This window comes from Fusarium oxysporum, chromosome IV (genome assembly GCF_013085055.1).
Source record: "Fusarium oxysporum Fo47 chromosome IV, complete sequence".
Classification (NCBI taxonomy): domain Eukaryota; kingdom Fungi; phylum Ascomycota; class Sordariomycetes; order Hypocreales; family Nectriaceae; genus Fusarium; species Fusarium oxysporum.
The window spans coordinates 181,047-197,792 of NC_072843.1; the positions used below are offsets into that span (position 1 = coordinate 181,047).

Here is a 16,746-nt window from a genome sequence, read left to right on the forward strand (position 1 = left end):
TGGAGATGGTATTGGCAATGGCAGGGCGATATCAATCATGTTGGCCAATGAGGGCTGCAATGTCATATGCCTTGATATGGATTTAGAATGGGCAACAAAGACGGCCGATATGGCCAACCAAAGCTCAGCTTCCAAAAAGGCGATACCGGCACAAGGAAATGTCACAGATGCAGACGATTGTGAGAAGGCTGTTGCCCTGGCATTGGAAGAATTCGGTCGCTTGGATATTCTTGTCAATAATGTCGGCATAGCAGGCGCTTCGGGGACAGCCATTGACGTGGATATGGCCAAGTGGACGATGGGTCTCGAGGTCAATGTTTCAAGCATGGTTTTGATGGCAAAGTATGCTATACCAGCAATGACCAAGAACGATGGTGAGATCAAAGGATCTATCGTCAATATGGGGAGTGTAGCCGGCTTGAAGGGCGGTACACCTCATTTGCTCTATCCAACCGCCAAAGGAGCAGTGGTCAATATGACCAGAGCGATGGCCGCTCACCACGCCAAAGACGGTATCAGAGTGAACTGTGTCTGTCCTGGAGTAAGTGATGAAGCCTGAGAACAAGAAGAAATAGCTAAAAGTATTTAGATGCTTTATACCCCGATGATGTATGCTAAGGGCATGTCAGAAGAGGCCAGGGAAGCGAGGAAGGCGAGGAGTCTACTTGGGACTGAAGGTACAGCATGGGATGCTGCTTGTGCTGTCGTGTTTCTGGCGAGTAACCATGCAAGATGGATCACGGGAGCTATTCTACCAGTTGATGCTGGAACAACTGCTGCCGTTGGAACTAGCTTGCCTGCTGGCGCAAGCGTTAATGGTTGAGATAGATTACCACATACCTACATATAGAAGCAACTATAAATCAATGACGAGACTTTAGTCTTCTATTAGAGAACTATTGCCTAAATAGGCCCCTCAACCGCCCAAACATGACTTGACTCTGAGTGCTGCTAAGTTTTGAGTTTAGTAGTGTATGGCAACGAACCGGCACAAACTACCAAAGAAATTAAATGGGAAATCTTGTTGTTCATCGTAAAAGTCAATGGAATTTATGAATGGGGCTAATCATGTAGTAATGCCACTCTCGCCTTGATCTTTCCTTCACCCAATGCCCCAAGAACTTCCTCAAAGTCCGGAAGCTTTCTGGTTTCAACTCGGGGACTAATATGGCCAGAAGCGATAAGTTCAAGAACCTTCTCCAAATCTCTGACTTGACCACCATAAGAGAAGATGAAGGAAAGCCTCTTTCTGGTGCCAATCTTCATGTGAATGGTGTTTTCTGTGTCAAGACTGCCAATGCAAAGAAGTTTGCCACCACGACGTACTAAAGCACAGATTAGTTTGGGCTCGACGAATTTCAAACAAAGGTATTTGCTTACCGATATGTTGAGCATCTTCAAATGTCTGATGGGTACCAACAAAGTCAAGAACGGTGTCGATCTTTCCTTCCAAGCCATTCTCTTTGATGAAGTCCTGGGGAGGTTTTCCTACTGGGACAATATCTTTCTCATGTATGCCCAGAGCTTTGGCTTCATCAAGCAGTTCTTGTCGAATATCGGAAACTATCACTCTTGCCCCAATATAACGAACAATTTGAAGAGCATTGAAACCTAGCCCACCAAGACCGAATAGAAATACTGTCTCATGCTTTTTGACTTCTCCTCTCCTAGTGATGGCGTGAAATGCTGTGTTCACAGCGTCAGTGGCTACAGCAGCTTCTGCTGGGCTGACACCATCAGGGACTTTGACTGCAGCTCTGATATCAACTGCGGTATATGGTGCGTAAAAGCCATCTTGGCCAATGCCCGAGTGATGGCCTCTTTCACACAGTTGAGCCAGATCACGAGAACATTCGGGGCAATCGTCTTGTCCACAGCCTGGGACCGCATGAAGAGCCACAATATCTCCCTGAAAGGTATAAGTACTAACTAAGGCTAGTAGTTAAAGAGAATTTCTTACCACTTTCAGTACGTTATCTCGAACATTACTGCCTATTTCAATAATCTGTCCGCAGCCTTCGTGGCCCAGGATATACTTTTCCTGGAACCAAGATGCTTGCTTCTCTATCGTGAGGAGCGAATGGTCGCTTCTACAAACTAAAGTATTGGTCAGATTTTAGTCAACTACCAGGAGGGCTCTTCATACCGCCAGATGCCAGCATCTTACAAAGAATGCCATTTGGCGATGCTTTGGGAACGGACACTTCTTCGAAAACCTCGAATATGTTAATGTGTTAATTTATGAAAATCGGCAGTTTGCATTACCGGCTTTGGACTTCCTTTGTGTTTCCTCCATGCAAACATGGTTGCTGGCACTCTTTCGGAATTTGTAACAGTCATGGTGAAATTTGGTCAATGATTTGAATGTGGTGATTAATGTTGACTTTTCTCACTGGAGTATAGGTAGCAGTAGTCCAGCCTAAATCACGATCTATTATTCGGCTTTTGGAGAGCTGTAGTCAGTTCGGTTTCCTTTCATAGACACGGACGGGTTTCGGTAGGATTTTCTACCGAGGTTCTGCGAGGCAATAAGGACCTATGGTTGGCTTAGAAATCCACTCCTAGTAATCTGGAGAATGCGGGGGATTGGCCGCTATCTGAGATGGCAATGCTCTCGGTTTTCCTATAAGAGTGTAGCTCCGCCAAGAACTCCACCACAATTGTTTTCATGACGTTAGGTCGCTGACTCGCTGACTCGCTGATGTCCTTCAATGAGAAATTCACTCTGGCTGTCTCAATACTATTTTAACCTATCATAGTGCGAAACGCGTCTGAAGGTGCGAAAAACAAGGACCTCATACCAACATGGTGTTTACTTCTCCAAGCTGGGTGCCTCAGCTCCCAATTGGTGAGTCGCGTGCCTCCGATGATGGGACTTCCCATTGCTGACATATTGAAGATCCTCCTGATTCGATACCTATTGCTGAATTTATGAAGAATGAGGCGTATGGTCGCCAACCCATTGCCAAGAGCAGACATCCATTTACCTGCGGTATCACTGGTCGTTCATACTCGGCACCTGAACTGTTCGAGCGGTCAGAGTCCTTTGCAAGAGCTTTGGCAAAGCGTCTTCAATGGCAGCCAAATGAAGGAACGCCATGGGATAAGGTTTTGGCTATCTTCTCTCTCAACACAGTACGTATATGCCGGGCTTCTATGAGGACAGCTATCTGATACATGACGCTAGATTGACTTTGTAACTGCCATCTATGGCGTTCACCGACTCAATGGGATTGCCACGCCGGCCAATGCCGCTTACTCCTCTGATGAACTGACTCATCAGCTCAAGGCATCAGGAGCCAAGGCTCTAGTCACTTGTACACCACTACTCGAGGTAGCACTTGAGGCAGCCAAGAACGTTGGCATACCAGACGAAAACGTCTATCTGTTCGACATACCGCGAGCTGAACCTACCTCAAGTTTCAAACATGCTTCCGTAGAGGATCTTATCAACGAAGGTTCGAAACTTGAAGAGCTCGAGAAGCTCCAGTGGGTTCAGGGTCAGGGTGCACGTCAGACAGCCTTTTTATGCTTCTCAAGTGGAACATCAGGATTACCGGTAAGATCGTTCCCTTCCTAGCTATGATACATGCTAATGTCATGCAGAAAGCTGTGATGATATCTCATAGAAACGTCATCTCGAATGTATTGCAGCATGTTACCTATGACTCTGCCGCCAGACAGAAGAAAGGCGTGGAAACACAAGCAGTGACAGGGTTTCTGCCCTTCTCTCATATCTACGGCCTTGTTATTGCTGCTCATACTTGCACGTGGCGAGGTGATCAGGTCATTGTTCTCCCAAAGTTTGACTTGAATGATTTCCTCAAGTCGATCCAAGAATTCAAGATTCGGCAGCTGCTAGTGGTCTGTATATATTTTCTTGACGGCTGTCATTATCACTAACAATCACTCAAGGTACCACCAATTATCATCCAAGTCTTAAGATTCAAGGATATTTGCGCCAAGTATGACCTAAGCAGTGTTAAATTCGTCTACTGCGGCGCTGCACCGCTGGGTGAAGAGACTATCCAGGATATGAAGAATCTCTACCCTGATTGGACAATCGCCCAAGCCTATGGTGAGTCCTAGCACGCAATACATCCCAGAGACTCTTGACTAATTATACGAAGGAATGACTGAGACTGCCACCGTCGTCACGTCTTCAAGCGAGGATGATGTCTTTACAAAAGGCTCTGGGTCCTTATTGCCGGGTGCCAAAGCCAAGATCATTGACCTTGAAGGCAACGAGGTCACTGAGTATGACAAGCCAGGCGAGCTCCTCGTTCAAGCCCCGTCAGTTGTGCTGGGCTATCTGAACAACGAGAAGGCTACCTCTGAAACGTTTGTACATCACCAAGATGGAAGATATATCCGCACTGGAGACGAAGCCATAGTGACTTTGGCTCCGTCTGGTCACGAACATATTGTGATTGTCGATAGAATCAAGGAACTCATCAAGGTCAAGGTATGTGACCTACCTCCTGTCCGGTTGAAGCATTACTGACAATTAGCAGGGCCATCAGGTTGCACCCGCGGAACTCGAGGCTCATATTCTGACAAGCCCACATGTCTTTGACTGTGCTGTGATCCAGGTACCTGATGAGAGATCAGGAGAGGTACCGAAGGCTTTTGTAGTGAAGAGTTCTTTGGCTGAGTCCTTGGATGAGAAGAAAGTGGCGAATGATATCATGAAGCATGTTGCTGATAACAAGGCTTCCTATAAACAACTTAGAGGAGGTGTAGAGTTCCTGGAGGTTATACCCAAGAGTCCAAGCGGAAAGATCCTTCGTCGACTGCTTAGGGATAAGGAGCGAGAGAAGAGACGAGCTGAGGGAGCAAAGCTATAGATCTTAGAATACTTGAGCGCCTACTTTAGCATTTTCATTGTGGTATTTGTAATTTTCCGAGGAAGACTAGTGGTTTACTCTAGTCTTTCTTCTTCATTCAATATGAGATTTCATCACGGCTATTTTCTTCTGCCAAGTTCTGTGTGGTGATTATAAGCTCTCAGCCACGAGTCGCTTTGGCAAGCTCGTTTTTTGCCTTCTTGACCACTCCACTGCCCTATAATAGAACACATCGCCCTTGACCTTCGCTGCGATCTTATCCATATCCACATCTTTTCCGTCCTCCACCGCCCTTTCAAGTTCCGTCAAAAGAGCTTGACAATCCCAGCACCCACAAGCACGATATTCTTGTCCAAAGTACACTCGATACAATCTTCTTGTCTCGCCGAAACCATCGCCTAATTGTGGCTTCTCAATGGTATCGTCATGATTGACGAACTTACCCGCTAACACCTTCATCGCTTGTCCATAATTCTTGGCCGTGCATTGATGGGTGTGCCAAACCAGATCAATATCCAACGTTGGCACAACAGTAGCTTTAGACATCTTAAGAAGCTTGCAGAAGTTTAGGTACCGCGTAATAGCCCGTCTGATCGTCCCCTCGAGAGCAGGACTGCGTATCCACATGAAGGAATTCATCTTATCAACAAACGATGCCTGACGAATAACAGCATCCCTGAGCTGCTTGGCCAATTCCAAGTCACAGTATCGAAAGAGCTGTGAGTATTCTTTACATGGGCTCTCGTAGATGACGGGCTTATAGCCAATGCCGCCAAAACCAGTGTTCGACATGTTCACAAGCGTAGAGTTTGTAAGGCCTTTCCATGAAAGGATATCGTTGAAGAGATTTGGTGCAAAACCAGATGCTTCTTCATAATTTGCTGCTGCCGCTGGCGGCAAGGTGAAAGCCCATTCTGCGTTATCGATAGCGTTGTGAATATGTTTCCAAGGAAACTTGACTGAGAAGAGAGGTTCTTCTGAACATGTGTTGGAGAATAGTCGGGGATTGAGAAGAAACGAGTGCCAGACCATGAGAATATCGAGAGGCGGAAGATTGTCTCGTGTGACTTCTCTTTCCGAAGATTTGTTGAAATGTTCTCGCCAGGCAAGAAAGCGAACTGTAGCAAGCTCAACGAACTTCGGCCACTTCGCTTGTCGTCGTTCCCAAAGCTTCTCGTCTTTGAGCGTCTTCTCATCTCCCTGAGTACCGGTCTTGGTCTCCCTCACAGGTTTAGTCTGCATCACATCATCCAACTCTTTGGAAACCAGTATCTTCTGCCTCAAGATGAAGAGCGTCTCGAGGAATTCGAGGTGAGCTGCGCATTCAGACAGAGTAGGCAGAGCCAAATCCGGAGCTGTCTGTCTCTTTGAAAGCTTGTTGTTGACATTTTTTGTCATCGAAAACTTAAAGACGCCGGGGTCGGGGATTATTGGAAAGTCTTCTGGTTTGACGGCGAGTTCGTATGGTCTGCCGTTCGGATCGTTTGGACGCGATGAGCCTGAGACCATCTCCTTCCCCTGCTCGTGTAGGGAAAGTTTGGTGAACCGATGCTCCAAAGCCATATTGCAACATGAAGTCGGAAATCCTCTCGTTTGCTCTTTGTGGACATCTTTAATTCTCAGATCTTGCTAGAGAGTGAGGCGATCCAGGTTCAAAAAGCCCTTGGCGCCTGACAATCAGGCTCCCAGCAACCTTCAGTTTGCCTCGCGACACCTCAAACAAAAATTGTACCACATCTCAGGCACCCTTGCTTGTCAGCTTCGCAATCTCGCCAATCGCGCGCCTTGAAACAAAGTCATCTTACGCCCGGTTAAAGAGAGGTCGATGCCCAGGCGTTCTCGACCTGTCGATCATCGCGGGGTTATTCCGCAGTGCCAACCAGCCACTGTAAGTTTACTGAGCCATGGACATTCACAACGCAACATCAATTTTCATGCTAAGAGCAACGATGCAATCATGGATACTCTACACAAAGCATTCTTCTCGATTTTTATGATCACATGGGGCATTCTCATGATCGTCAACATTGCCAGCATTTGTGGCAGGACAGCAAGGACATTTGGGCGGCTTCGCTTCTGGTCATTTATTCCTCTGTGGTTGTATGGGCCATTGGTGGTGCTCAATCCATGGTGGCGATTAGGACACTTGGATAGAGGACGTCAATTTCTCGTGAGCCCTCCAGCTAATTTGTACTATGGGTATTAATGGTAGTAGGGAATCTGGTTGACATTATGGCCGATCCTCAGCTCATTGATTGCGGCATCACACGAGAGCCGAGGGTCGTGGGACTCATCCCAACGAAGTCGCGGATGTTTTTATATCTTATGTGTTGACTGGGCTATTATTCTCTTCTCAGTCGTGGAAGTCTGCCGGAACCCGATTCCTACAGGGTCGAAAGATTGGACGTTCGGGGCAAGCCTAGGGAAAATCATGACCATGTTCACGATTGTAGGTCGTTGCACACATTGGCGATAAGGATAAGACTGACAGCGGCAAAGATCCTCCTTGCTGGTCAAGACGTTTTGCTATTCCCCATCGCTGCCTTCCCTCGCTTCATAAGCCTCCCAGCGATCGTCCTCAGACGCCGTTTCCTACCAATACAGGACAAACCGGTGAAGAGATGGCCACATGACATCAATCGACTGTCATCGCAGAAGCCTCCGGGTCAAGAAAGATCCCTGGCAATCATGCTGCAAAGCGACAATATTGCTGAGCGACTCGCAAGTCACCTTCATTACGATGACCTGGTGAACTTGTCGTTCACCTCGAAATTGATGCGTACCGGTGTATTTTATCCATCTATGGACCCCACCTCTCGCCACGACCGGATAGAGTCGCTATGCATAGCATCGTGTCTCAGAGGGAAAAAGAGCGAATGTTGGTCATGCGAACGTGTGATCTGCGACGTGAGTTAGACCGTCACCTCTTGCTACTCAATGCTGACATTATCAATAGGCCTGCAAAGCCCCAAAACAGCGAATTCGATCTTCCCGCATAAAAGATCACTTCGCGCATTGCTACGCTGTCTGCACAATGTGCTACCTCATCTCCGCACCCGGTGGTGCAGCACCATTCAATGCGAAATGGAACATGCAAGATCTCGAGATGCAGCATGTTAATTGCTGTACTTTCCGCGAGCCGCAATGGGAAGATGGTGGTAGATACCTGTGTCGATACTGCATCAAGCTTGACGGGGAGAAACTTACCGACATGAAGGAGAAGAGGGACGAGTTCTATCTCAGCAGAACATTGCCAAGGAATGTTGATTGCGCGATATGTATGTGGCCTATAGGGAAAGGATCTACCCGGTGGTGGTTTTGTGGGAAGGGAAGACATGAGTGTCATTGGGCGGGACACCATACGTAGTATATGGCTTAGTTTATACGATTGATGTAGATTGCTATGCCTCATCCTCCGCAACCACCACATCCTCCATCACCATCACCGCCACCACAGCTCGATACGCATCCACTTCCACACGTATCCCCAGCCATTCCTGGAGATCCTACTGCACATCCCGCGGCTACCGCACCACAAGCGAAAGGTCCTGTGCCGCATCCTCCTCCCCCGCTACCGTCATCCGATGTGGTTGCACCAACATCGATCTTAGTTGCTCTCCAGGCCCTGAACTTCTCATACTCTAAGACTCGTAACGGTTGAGCGAGGAAGGCCCAGTCGGCGACAAAGTATTGGTGGTAAGCGCCTTTCTCAAAGTGATGACTGAAAGGTTGTGCGCGATGAATGCCGCCGAGCTTGAGTCTATCCATGGTCTCGTCTTCATGGTTGGTGAGCCATGTTGTTGATGCTTGGAATTGACTGGAGTTCGCCATAGCGACTGCAGCTGTGAGGAGGACATCTTGGCCGAGTAGTACAGTGATGCGGTTCTTGAACCATTCGGTGTCTGTCATTATGCCTGGGTTTGCTCGTTTCTCTGCTGATTTGCCTACGGGAGGCTGTGCATCAGCAGGATACAGTTGCCGGCCTCGGGCAAGATGCAGAGACGCGATGGACCATGAGTCAAACGGGAATGCAAGAACATGTTTCGAAATGTTGCAATCGCCACAGTTTCCAGGATACCGATCATATGCTTCTGTACAATCCCACGGAAAGACATCTTGGTATGGGTAAATGGGCCCTCCTCCGAAAGCGCCCCAATCCGTCCAGTATTCAGCCAGCGTATCCACAATGTCAGAGTCATCGTGACGTCCATAGCGAAACTTGAGGAGGTATTCTTCTGTGAGACCATTTGGAACGTCGTATTTTGAGAATGCCCGTGTAGGAACATTTGAGCCGGGTCGACACACAAAGCTCATCAAGTACAGTGGCATTGGTTGGCTTACCGCTGTCTTGGAGGCAAAGAGGGGAGCGAACATGTCGCGGCCGATCAATTTGTCACAGAATGCCTGGCAATTGTTGTCACGATAATGCCATTTGAGCTGGACCTCTGGGTCGAGAAGACGAGCAGTGATGCTCGAGATGTACGCCTGCACCCTCGATGCGAGGTACTCTTTGACGTGTAGAAGCAGACGTTTGGTACTCTGTTTAAGCATAGCTTCTTGCTCTGCAAAAGTCAATCCGTCCTCGGTCAGACAATTAGATTCATGTATGAAGGCATCAATAAGCTCATCTTCGATACCAGACTCGAAGAAACCGCAAAAGGCACCTCCGACGACTTGCTTCATGAAGGCTTTGTATCGCTTCGGGTGCCTCGGTCGATCCTGTACATGGAGAATACGATCTCTCTCGCCTGTGAGAAGAAGAGACTTTGTGATATCTTCTGAGGGATCACGGATGACTTGTAATGAAGGCGGGTCTCGACTGGTGACAAGGACGCCGCCCATGGTACTGAGTTGTCAGCTTCTGCCAAATGATGAGTCGAGCGACTTACTTTGCGACGCCATTCTCAATGATCAGAGGGCCAAAGCGAAGAGCCATATGAACGTTCCCATACGGGTACTTCTCCATAGTCGACCGCAAGTACATGGGAATATCCTCCGGCTCATCAATACTGAACCCATAAGAATAGCCGTATTCTGGGAGCGAGGTCTCGTTGAGATGTGCCAATCGACTTGGTTGCTTCCTGGTTACAGCCACAGGTTTCAGCAGCTCGCCACCTACAGGATCCTTTTTTCGTAACTGAAGCAAGCTGTCATTTTTGCCAAACTGTGATCTTGTAGACGCATACTTTGCCTCTGCAAAGAGATCTGTGACTGTGTACAGTCCGCAGCCTACACGACCAAGCCCGCCTTTGACGTGATGGCCTTCGTCAAGCTCAGGGTCAATTGGCCACAGCGACCTGGAGCGTCCATCCTGGTCGCGTCGACGAACTGTACTGCAATAACACAACTTACGGCTGATCTCTGGCGTCAAGGCCGTTGGAAGACAGCACTCTTTGTATTTCTTGACAAAGCGCGTCTGGCCATAATGCGCCGCTCGGTAACAGCTTTCGCATATGACGATGGTTTTGTCGCTGGTGTCCTGAAAGGTGCATCCCCGAATTGTCGCCTTGCATTCAGAGCAGAGCTGTGGGACGAATATCGGCTGATCCAATTCATCATAGAACCCAAGCCGTATTTGAGCGGAGGCAGGTCTTTTCCAGAACGACAGTGCTTTTTCAGGTTCGCGATACTCGATAATTTTGTCGATGTCGAGGAATTGCGCTGATTGAAGAAGCATGCGAGCTCTTCGTCTAGCTGGGTCCAGTAATTTGCGTTCGCTAAGGGAGGTTCTTATACCGCCCTTGATGCTGTTGCTCTTCATGTCGGCGAAGATATCCCAGCCACGGTCTCGTAGAACTTCATCGTATGAAGGTGGCGCTTTCGTGTCTTTTTTCGCTTTCTTCTCTGGACGTTTGGATCGTTGATTTCTCTTGTTGCGTTCATGAAATTGGCGAGAGATATCGGAAACTGAATCAAGAAACGTATCATAACCGTAAATAAAGTCATCCTCTTCCTCCGGGAGAAAGTCCGATGTGTCTTGACGTGATTTCCAGCGCCCGAATGTCAACAATAAATATGGCAGCTCACGCTCGACTCCTTCCCAGTACATTCTGAATAGCTCATTCTCAAGCAGATCAGCTGCAGGACCCAGGCGGGTACTGGGAATCACAGGTGCATCAGTGATTCCACCGCTATTGCCACTGGACACTGGCACCGAACGAGACAGAAACGCGGGGAGCGAGGGCATCTTGCAATGAGTCTATTCACCAAGCGCTACGTGATGAAGGTTCATGGAGCGACAAGAGGTTTTCGAATTGACAACTGTCATCTCAACCAGGCGGGCAGAACGCCTTACATGGAGCCTGCCATCTTCAGTGTCTCGCTCACTGTAACCAGGCGTTGAGGTGGGGAAGCGGAATTACAGCGCTGCACCTTCGGCATCTTGCATGGATTTGCACTGAACAAGGCATACTCAGCTTCCACATCGACCGGGCTGAGATGATCATCGCCTGTGGTTGAGGCGCAGTCCTTTGACAGTCAGGAATGATCACATTTGCATCCAGAAAGCCATGATATATGTGTAAACTCAATACAAGCTTACCTGGTCCCATATGTCTGGACCCTGCCGATAAATTGCCTGTTGAAGAATGGGGCTTGACGGCGTGGAATGCCTGCTGTAATGGATCCTCACTCGATACCCGATCCGGCGCCGTAAACCCGGGAATCAGAGCTTGCAGTGTCCCGGTTCTGGCATGTTAAATTGAATAGAACAAGCCTCATGAGCTTGTTCGTTGATGAGATCGATTTTAGTGCAGATCTTGTAGCTTTCGGAGAATTGAGGCTGCTTGTCTGAAGATGACGACGCAAGCGATAACGAGTCTTATAAATATTGGCGGCGCATGGGGCCTTTTCAGGTCGTCAGATGAGGATTTGTCGACCCGATCAACTGATATATCCAACATTTAAGTCGCTGAAGTTTCCGAGTGAAAAAATAAAGAACTGCGCCTTGAACATCCTTTTATTGTCTCAATGAAGGTCGTCATCGCAGGCTCAACAGGGTTCATTGGGAAGGAAGTCGTCCGCCAGGCGCTCCTGCACCCTCAGATCACCTCAGTCGTCACATTATCGCGTCACGACCACGATATCTCGGAAGACCTACAAACACCAGAAATCGAGTCCAAGCTCACGTCTGTCACCTGTTCCGACTTTAAAAACTACCCGCAATATGTCAAGGATGAAATCTCTGGGGCAGACGCTTGCATATGGTATGTCCGGCCGGCTTCTCAATGTGACAGAACTAACAGTGCAGGCTTATCGGAGTAACGCCTGGCAGATTGAAACAGTACAATTGGGATCAAGTTCGTATGATCTGCTATGAGTATGCGCTCTATGCAGCCGACACGTTTGCGAAGCTTCCGCGCGAGGGTAACCCGGACCCGTTGCGATTCATCTACGTGAGCGGTTGCAACGCCGAGCGAGACCCTGCAAAGAAGCCATGGATTCTTGGAGACTATTGTCTTCTTCGTGTACGTATTCAGCGTGTCGCTGTCGTATCATTGCTAATAACGCTTCCAGGGCCAGGTTGAGAAACAGATCATCGAGCGTGCGCATTTGTCGGACGGGAGGATGCAGGTCCTCGTTACCAAGTCAGGCATGGTCAACGATCCGGATATGGGTTTCTTAAAACAAGGGCTGCGTTGGTTCTCGCATGCTGTCATCAACATCCCGAATATTGGGAGGACGGAGTTGGTGGCCGGTTTACTTGACCAGTCGATCACTGGGTTTGGCAAGGATACTTTGTCCAATGCAGAAATGGTAGAAATTGGAAAGAAGGCATTGGAGAAGAATGAGATTTTGGAAGCAAAGGCCTAATTGGTTGTAGCTATTATAGTCTTTGCTCGTTAATAATGTCAAGATACCAGAATTACTTCCGCTCCTTGATGATGACGCGTTGTTGGTGTAACTATGCACTTGCAATCTCGGAAAATACGCGACAGAAGGGACTTTGGGGCAGACTTTCATCGGAAATACATAGTCTCAAGTAACCATTCATCTACTAGGAGGGTGATTTCGATGAATGCGCGTCCTTATTGAGACGCGATGCCTTGGTGGGGACGAAAATTACTTGTGACTTTAGTGTCGTCAGTTCAGGCACTTCTCGTTGACACTTACATACAACCAAATGAGGGAAAATAGCATAAGTTGCATTGACTCAGAAATACAGCAGTCTACCCCGATCAATATTGAACGTCCAAAATCCAGTTACTTAAGTTTATAAATTATATTGCTACACATACATTAATAACCGTTATCTACCGCGTTAAAATTGAAGTGAACTCGTGCCATACGTTCTCCTACCCTAGGCCTCCAGCATCGTCAAATTACGGACGCGACCGAAGTCAGACAGAATTGAGTAACCATGCACTCAACCGGACCAACACAAATGCACGCCACGACCTTCGCGGACCAGGTTTGAAACCTCGCGGAGGAAAAGCTCCTCAATTGCGCTACTTCTTGGCTGTGTATGATGCACCTGCAGTAGTTGCTGTCGTGTTAAATGGATCAATATGACGCCGTGATGCGCGACGCGGCGGAATTGCCATCCTGACATCATGCGCTAAGGATCTTAGCTACCAGGGGTCAAGCCTCGCCGTATGAGCTTATTTCCAGTTCTCGTATTTACTGCGGAAATGTTTCAATTGTTACCTGAGGAAGAATTCATGCATTATGGATCAAAATGCACAACAAACGAGGCACATTGCTGCCAACCTTGAGCACGGAGCTGATGGCAGTACAACCCTTCACACCAGGCTTCAGCATGAGCCTTTGCGTCATGGTCTAGCGGAGAAAATACAGGAGGATGTTGTCGCCAATTCAGTAGAAGTTAAGGACGTAGGCTGGGACGATGATCAGATACGGCCCGAGGACTATGCCTCCGATGGCATAAAGAACAAAGATATCTGGCTTCTCACCCGAAGGTTCAATAAAGTGAGTAGACCACTCAGCTTGTATGAGCATTAGCTGACTAGAAACAGCGTGTCTTCCATCTCAAACATGCCCCAAATCACCCAGAAGATGAGATGGATTTCAACGTTGCTGAAGAGGAGCAATTCTCTCCAAACAAGCTACGTGCACAAATCGAAAGACTTTACATGGGGGCGGTAGGTGTTTCAGTCCAGGTCTTTTCGGGTAATGCTCACAGCTATAGATACTTGGCTTTATTATGCTCAGGCAACACGTCTCGAGACTCCAGTCCTGGAGGGAACCAAGGCGAACATCATGCTTCTGTCTGGTAGGTCAATCCGTTTCTCGTGCAAAGAACACCTCGTCTAACTATTCAGGTTTATCTCGCTGCATGGTATTTTAACTTCCTTATGCCAACACTATTGACAGGTTTGATGGCCATCCTGCTCTCTCCCAAAATTCGGAATACCTTATTCCCGCCTTGCCCCCCTGCACTAGTCCATTACCAAGGCGGCCACTTAATAAAGCCGGCTGCGGGTATCCTAGGCACCGTCGATACAGCTACAGGCGCTCCAGAGAGCCTCAAGGGCGAGACTCTGGAGAGAGAAGCCAGCAACTTTGCCACAGGCCTTGTGGCTCTTTCCATCAATATCTTTGTCGACAAAGATCCGCAGCACGACGAGTCACAAAGAGGAGGTGGAAAGACTGCTAACCTTTCGGATCCAAGATCGTTAGCTACTAGGATAGCAACCGCGAAGGATAAGGCAGCCGGAATCGAGAAACCGTCCTGGGACAAGAGCAAATCGCCTATGCAGGAGCTCATGTGGAGTCAAGTGAGACCCTTGATGCACTGGGTATGTCGCTTCTGCGATATATGGGAGAGAAGTGCAAAGTAAGTCTTCTTTCAAGATATGGTGCTCTAACTTGCGGTTAGTCTCCTTGATCCAACTGCGCCTTTTCCAAAAGATACTGCCCAGCGTCGAATCGTGCAACTAATGCTCCCGACTGTGATATTATCGACTTTCACATCTTATTACATATTTTACAGAATTGTTACCTTGGGGATCGGAGTCGGTTTTTTCGGTAGCATCTTCTTGAGAAACTCGTATGGTTGGCTAAAGTATAAGATGGAAAGGTACGTAGCCTGTTCAAATATAAACTTGATCACGCTGACAGTTGACTAGAATTGTATTCCGGGGAATACCGACAGATTCCCAATTGACAATAGCCCTTTTACGACACGGTGAACGAAACAATACCCCTCTGCCGCCATCCCCCGAACCAAAAGGTCCGCCTCTTGACGAACCTCACGTCCTTGATGGTGATGATCTCAGTGCATCAACTGGTGATCGTCCAGTGGGAGCGTCACCGGAAGAGATCCGGAAAGCTGTCCAGGAAGAGCCTGGAGTCGTAAGAGATACCGGAGGCGATGACCATGAATACCCTGACCATGAGACCGGTGGGAAAAGACGCGGCAAGCTCTTAGGCGTCGTCAAACCTGTTGTTGAGGCAGCAGCAAGGACAGTCATAGGAGTCAACAAGATACGAGCAAAGACTGGAACGGTATCTGCTAAGAACCGTGTTGGAGCTGCATCGACAAGGGAAAAGCCGTCAATTGCCGGACCAGTCGAGTTCACATGTCGCTGGCAAGGCGAGAAGGGTTTTGCATATCTCACAACCGATACTTCATCCCCTTGTCTTTGTTTTTCTAGAAGATCTACGGGAGATTCGGACGGTTCTGGCTATCATGAGATTCATCCTACATGGACGATCCCCGTCAAGGACATCACTACACTGAACAAGTATTCTGGGTACGGGGCCAAAGCGAAACTCCTTGCTGGATGGGCACTTGAGGCTGAGATTATCGATGGTATGGAGATAGTTGATAGTGGAGGGAAGTCTAGGTTGCTCACAGCCATGGCTCGTAGGGATCAGCTGTTCAACCGACTTTGTGCCATTGGTGACCAGAAATGGGAAATCTGGTAGACTACTTCATCAGGCTAAATTGGAACAAATCACTTCATTTCACCTCTCCTTGGTATTTGTAACCGAAGCTTGATTGTGGCTTCTCGGCCTTGTCGTTTGACTTAATGGATTTTCAGTCCTACAGATTTGCGAACCACCCACGTTAGATTATACCCTTGGCGGCAAACAGCCAAAGCTAACACTTCGCTAGCATACAGAAGCAAACAAGCCGCTCCTCGTTTCAAATCTCGCCTCAAGGGAGCTCGTCTTCAACTGATGATGCCCCGTTCTGATAATGTCGAAAACGGAACGTGGTACATTGATAACAACCTAGAGAACCTGACTACGACACTTAGGATACACCCTGGTATCAAACTCCATATACATTATATCTTATGAACACGATGAGGACTTCGAATCAGTTCTCTGTGGTGATATAAGCTCTCAGGCACAAGTCTCAACTGCAAATAACACACCTAGCCCACAGTTCAGTCATTATACCACAATGTCTGGCCAATTCAGAAAAAAACTCTTTAGGTCCACTTTTAGCCTCCGATATAGAGAGTGACTAGTCTCTCCCGGTGCCAGCGACCCTATGTTTTACTTTGCTATATATTGATACTATGCCGGCTGTTCTGCATGGTACCCTAGCTTTCTAGACCTAGATAACAAAGACTGGTTCTAGGAGTATTTATCTAGGATACTCTTTAGTATAGTAATTATATTAGCTCCTGCTAGTTTAGGGAAGCTTTATATTACTGCTCTTATTAGATTTATACTTAGGTTTAGTTAATATTATATATAACTTATTACTTCTGCCCCTCTGAATAACAGATATAGCAATATTAAAGAATAGGCTTTTATTATACCTGAAGTAATTGCGGGGAAGTTATCTGAAGAGCGCATATAGCTTTATCTTCCAACGCCAGTTCGTGGCTATGTAATTCAGAAAGAGGCTGGGAAACTCATGTCGTTGTCGCGCACTAACGCGGTCTATGGTTGGGTAATAAGGTTGAAAGCTAAAAGAAGC

General features: G+C 47.8%; 8 protein-coding genes across 8 annotated transcripts; 5 read left to right on the forward strand and 3 right to left on the reverse strand.

Annotated features, from left to right (window-relative positions):
- The first annotated feature begins 14 nt into the window (after window positions 1–14).
- FOBCDRAFT_179789 (uncharacterized protein) lies at window positions 15–844 on the forward strand. The gene is made up of 2 exons (XM_031180225.3): window positions 15–541; window positions 590–844. Exons 1-2 carry the CDS (start codon window positions 38–40, stop codon window positions 821–823), a joined length of 738 nt encoding a protein of 245 aa, XP_031046112.3. The 5' UTR covers window positions 15–37; the 3' UTR covers window positions 824–844.
- A 218-nt stretch (window positions 845–1,062) lies between these two features.
- Window positions 1,063–2,340, reverse strand: FOBCDRAFT_179791 (uncharacterized protein; the record flags this gene model as incomplete). The annotated part of the gene is made up of 5 exons (XM_059608559.1): window positions 1,063–1,325; window positions 1,381–1,909; window positions 1,961–2,097; window positions 2,168–2,216; window positions 2,266–2,340. 5 exons carry the CDS (start codon window positions 2,338–2,340, stop codon window positions 1,063–1,065), a joined length of 1,053 nt encoding a protein of 350 aa, XP_059464598.1.
- Window positions 2,341–2,743: 403 nt separating this feature from the next.
- FOBCDRAFT_179795 (uncharacterized protein) lies at window positions 2,744–4,954 on the forward strand. The gene is made up of 7 exons (XM_031180223.3): window positions 2,744–2,848; window positions 2,900–3,135; window positions 3,188–3,559; window positions 3,607–3,864; window positions 3,916–4,078; window positions 4,131–4,465; window positions 4,515–4,954. Exons 1-7 carry the CDS (start codon window positions 2,806–2,808, stop codon window positions 4,845–4,847), a joined length of 1,740 nt encoding a protein of 579 aa, XP_031046110.2. The 5' UTR covers window positions 2,744–2,805; the 3' UTR covers window positions 4,848–4,954.
- A 43-nt stretch (window positions 4,955–4,997) lies between these two features.
- On the reverse strand, window positions 4,998–6,410 carry FOBCDRAFT_179797 (uncharacterized protein; the record flags this gene model as incomplete). The annotated part of the gene is made up of 1 exon (XM_031180222.2): window positions 4,998–6,410. The coding sequence occupies one exon, from the start codon at window positions 6,408–6,410 to the stop codon at window positions 4,998–5,000; it is 1,413 nt and encodes a 470-aa protein (XP_031046109.2).
- Window positions 6,411–7,278: 868 nt separating this feature from the next.
- On the forward strand, window positions 7,279–8,114 carry FOBCDRAFT_271961 (uncharacterized protein; the record flags this gene model as incomplete). The annotated part of the gene is made up of 4 exons (XM_059611467.1): window positions 7,279–7,296; window positions 7,347–7,754; window positions 7,804–8,005; window positions 8,065–8,114. 4 exons carry the CDS (start codon window positions 7,279–7,281, stop codon window positions 8,112–8,114), a joined length of 678 nt encoding a protein of 225 aa, XP_059467039.1.
- Window positions 8,115–8,255: 141 nt separating this feature from the next.
- FOBCDRAFT_249270 (uncharacterized protein) lies at window positions 8,256–11,034 on the reverse strand (the record flags this gene model as incomplete). The annotated part of the gene is made up of 3 exons (XM_059610880.1): window positions 8,256–9,693; window positions 9,737–10,052; window positions 10,200–11,034. The coding sequence occupies 3 exons, from the start codon at window positions 11,032–11,034 to the stop codon at window positions 8,256–8,258; spliced, it is 2,589 nt and encodes an 862-aa protein (XP_059464599.1).
- A 782-nt stretch (window positions 11,035–11,816) lies between these two features.
- FOBCDRAFT_199541 (uncharacterized protein) lies at window positions 11,817–12,659 on the forward strand (the record flags this gene model as incomplete). Its single annotated transcript, XM_031180219.2, has 3 exons — window positions 11,817–12,052; window positions 12,097–12,313; window positions 12,363–12,659. The coding sequence occupies 3 exons, from the start codon at window positions 11,817–11,819 to the stop codon at window positions 12,657–12,659; spliced, it is 750 nt and encodes a 249-aa protein (XP_031046106.2).
- Window positions 12,660–13,514: 855 nt separating this feature from the next.
- Window positions 13,515–15,737, forward strand: FOBCDRAFT_238520 (uncharacterized protein; the record flags this gene model as incomplete). Its single annotated transcript, XM_054704071.1, has 6 exons — window positions 13,515–13,775; window positions 13,823–13,948; window positions 14,019–14,079; window positions 14,181–14,643; window positions 14,800–14,886; window positions 14,936–15,737. The coding sequence occupies 6 exons, from the start codon at window positions 13,515–13,517 to the stop codon at window positions 15,735–15,737; spliced, it is 1,800 nt and encodes a 599-aa protein (XP_054560046.1).
- Between the last annotated feature and the right edge of the window lie 1,009 nt (window positions 15,738–16,746).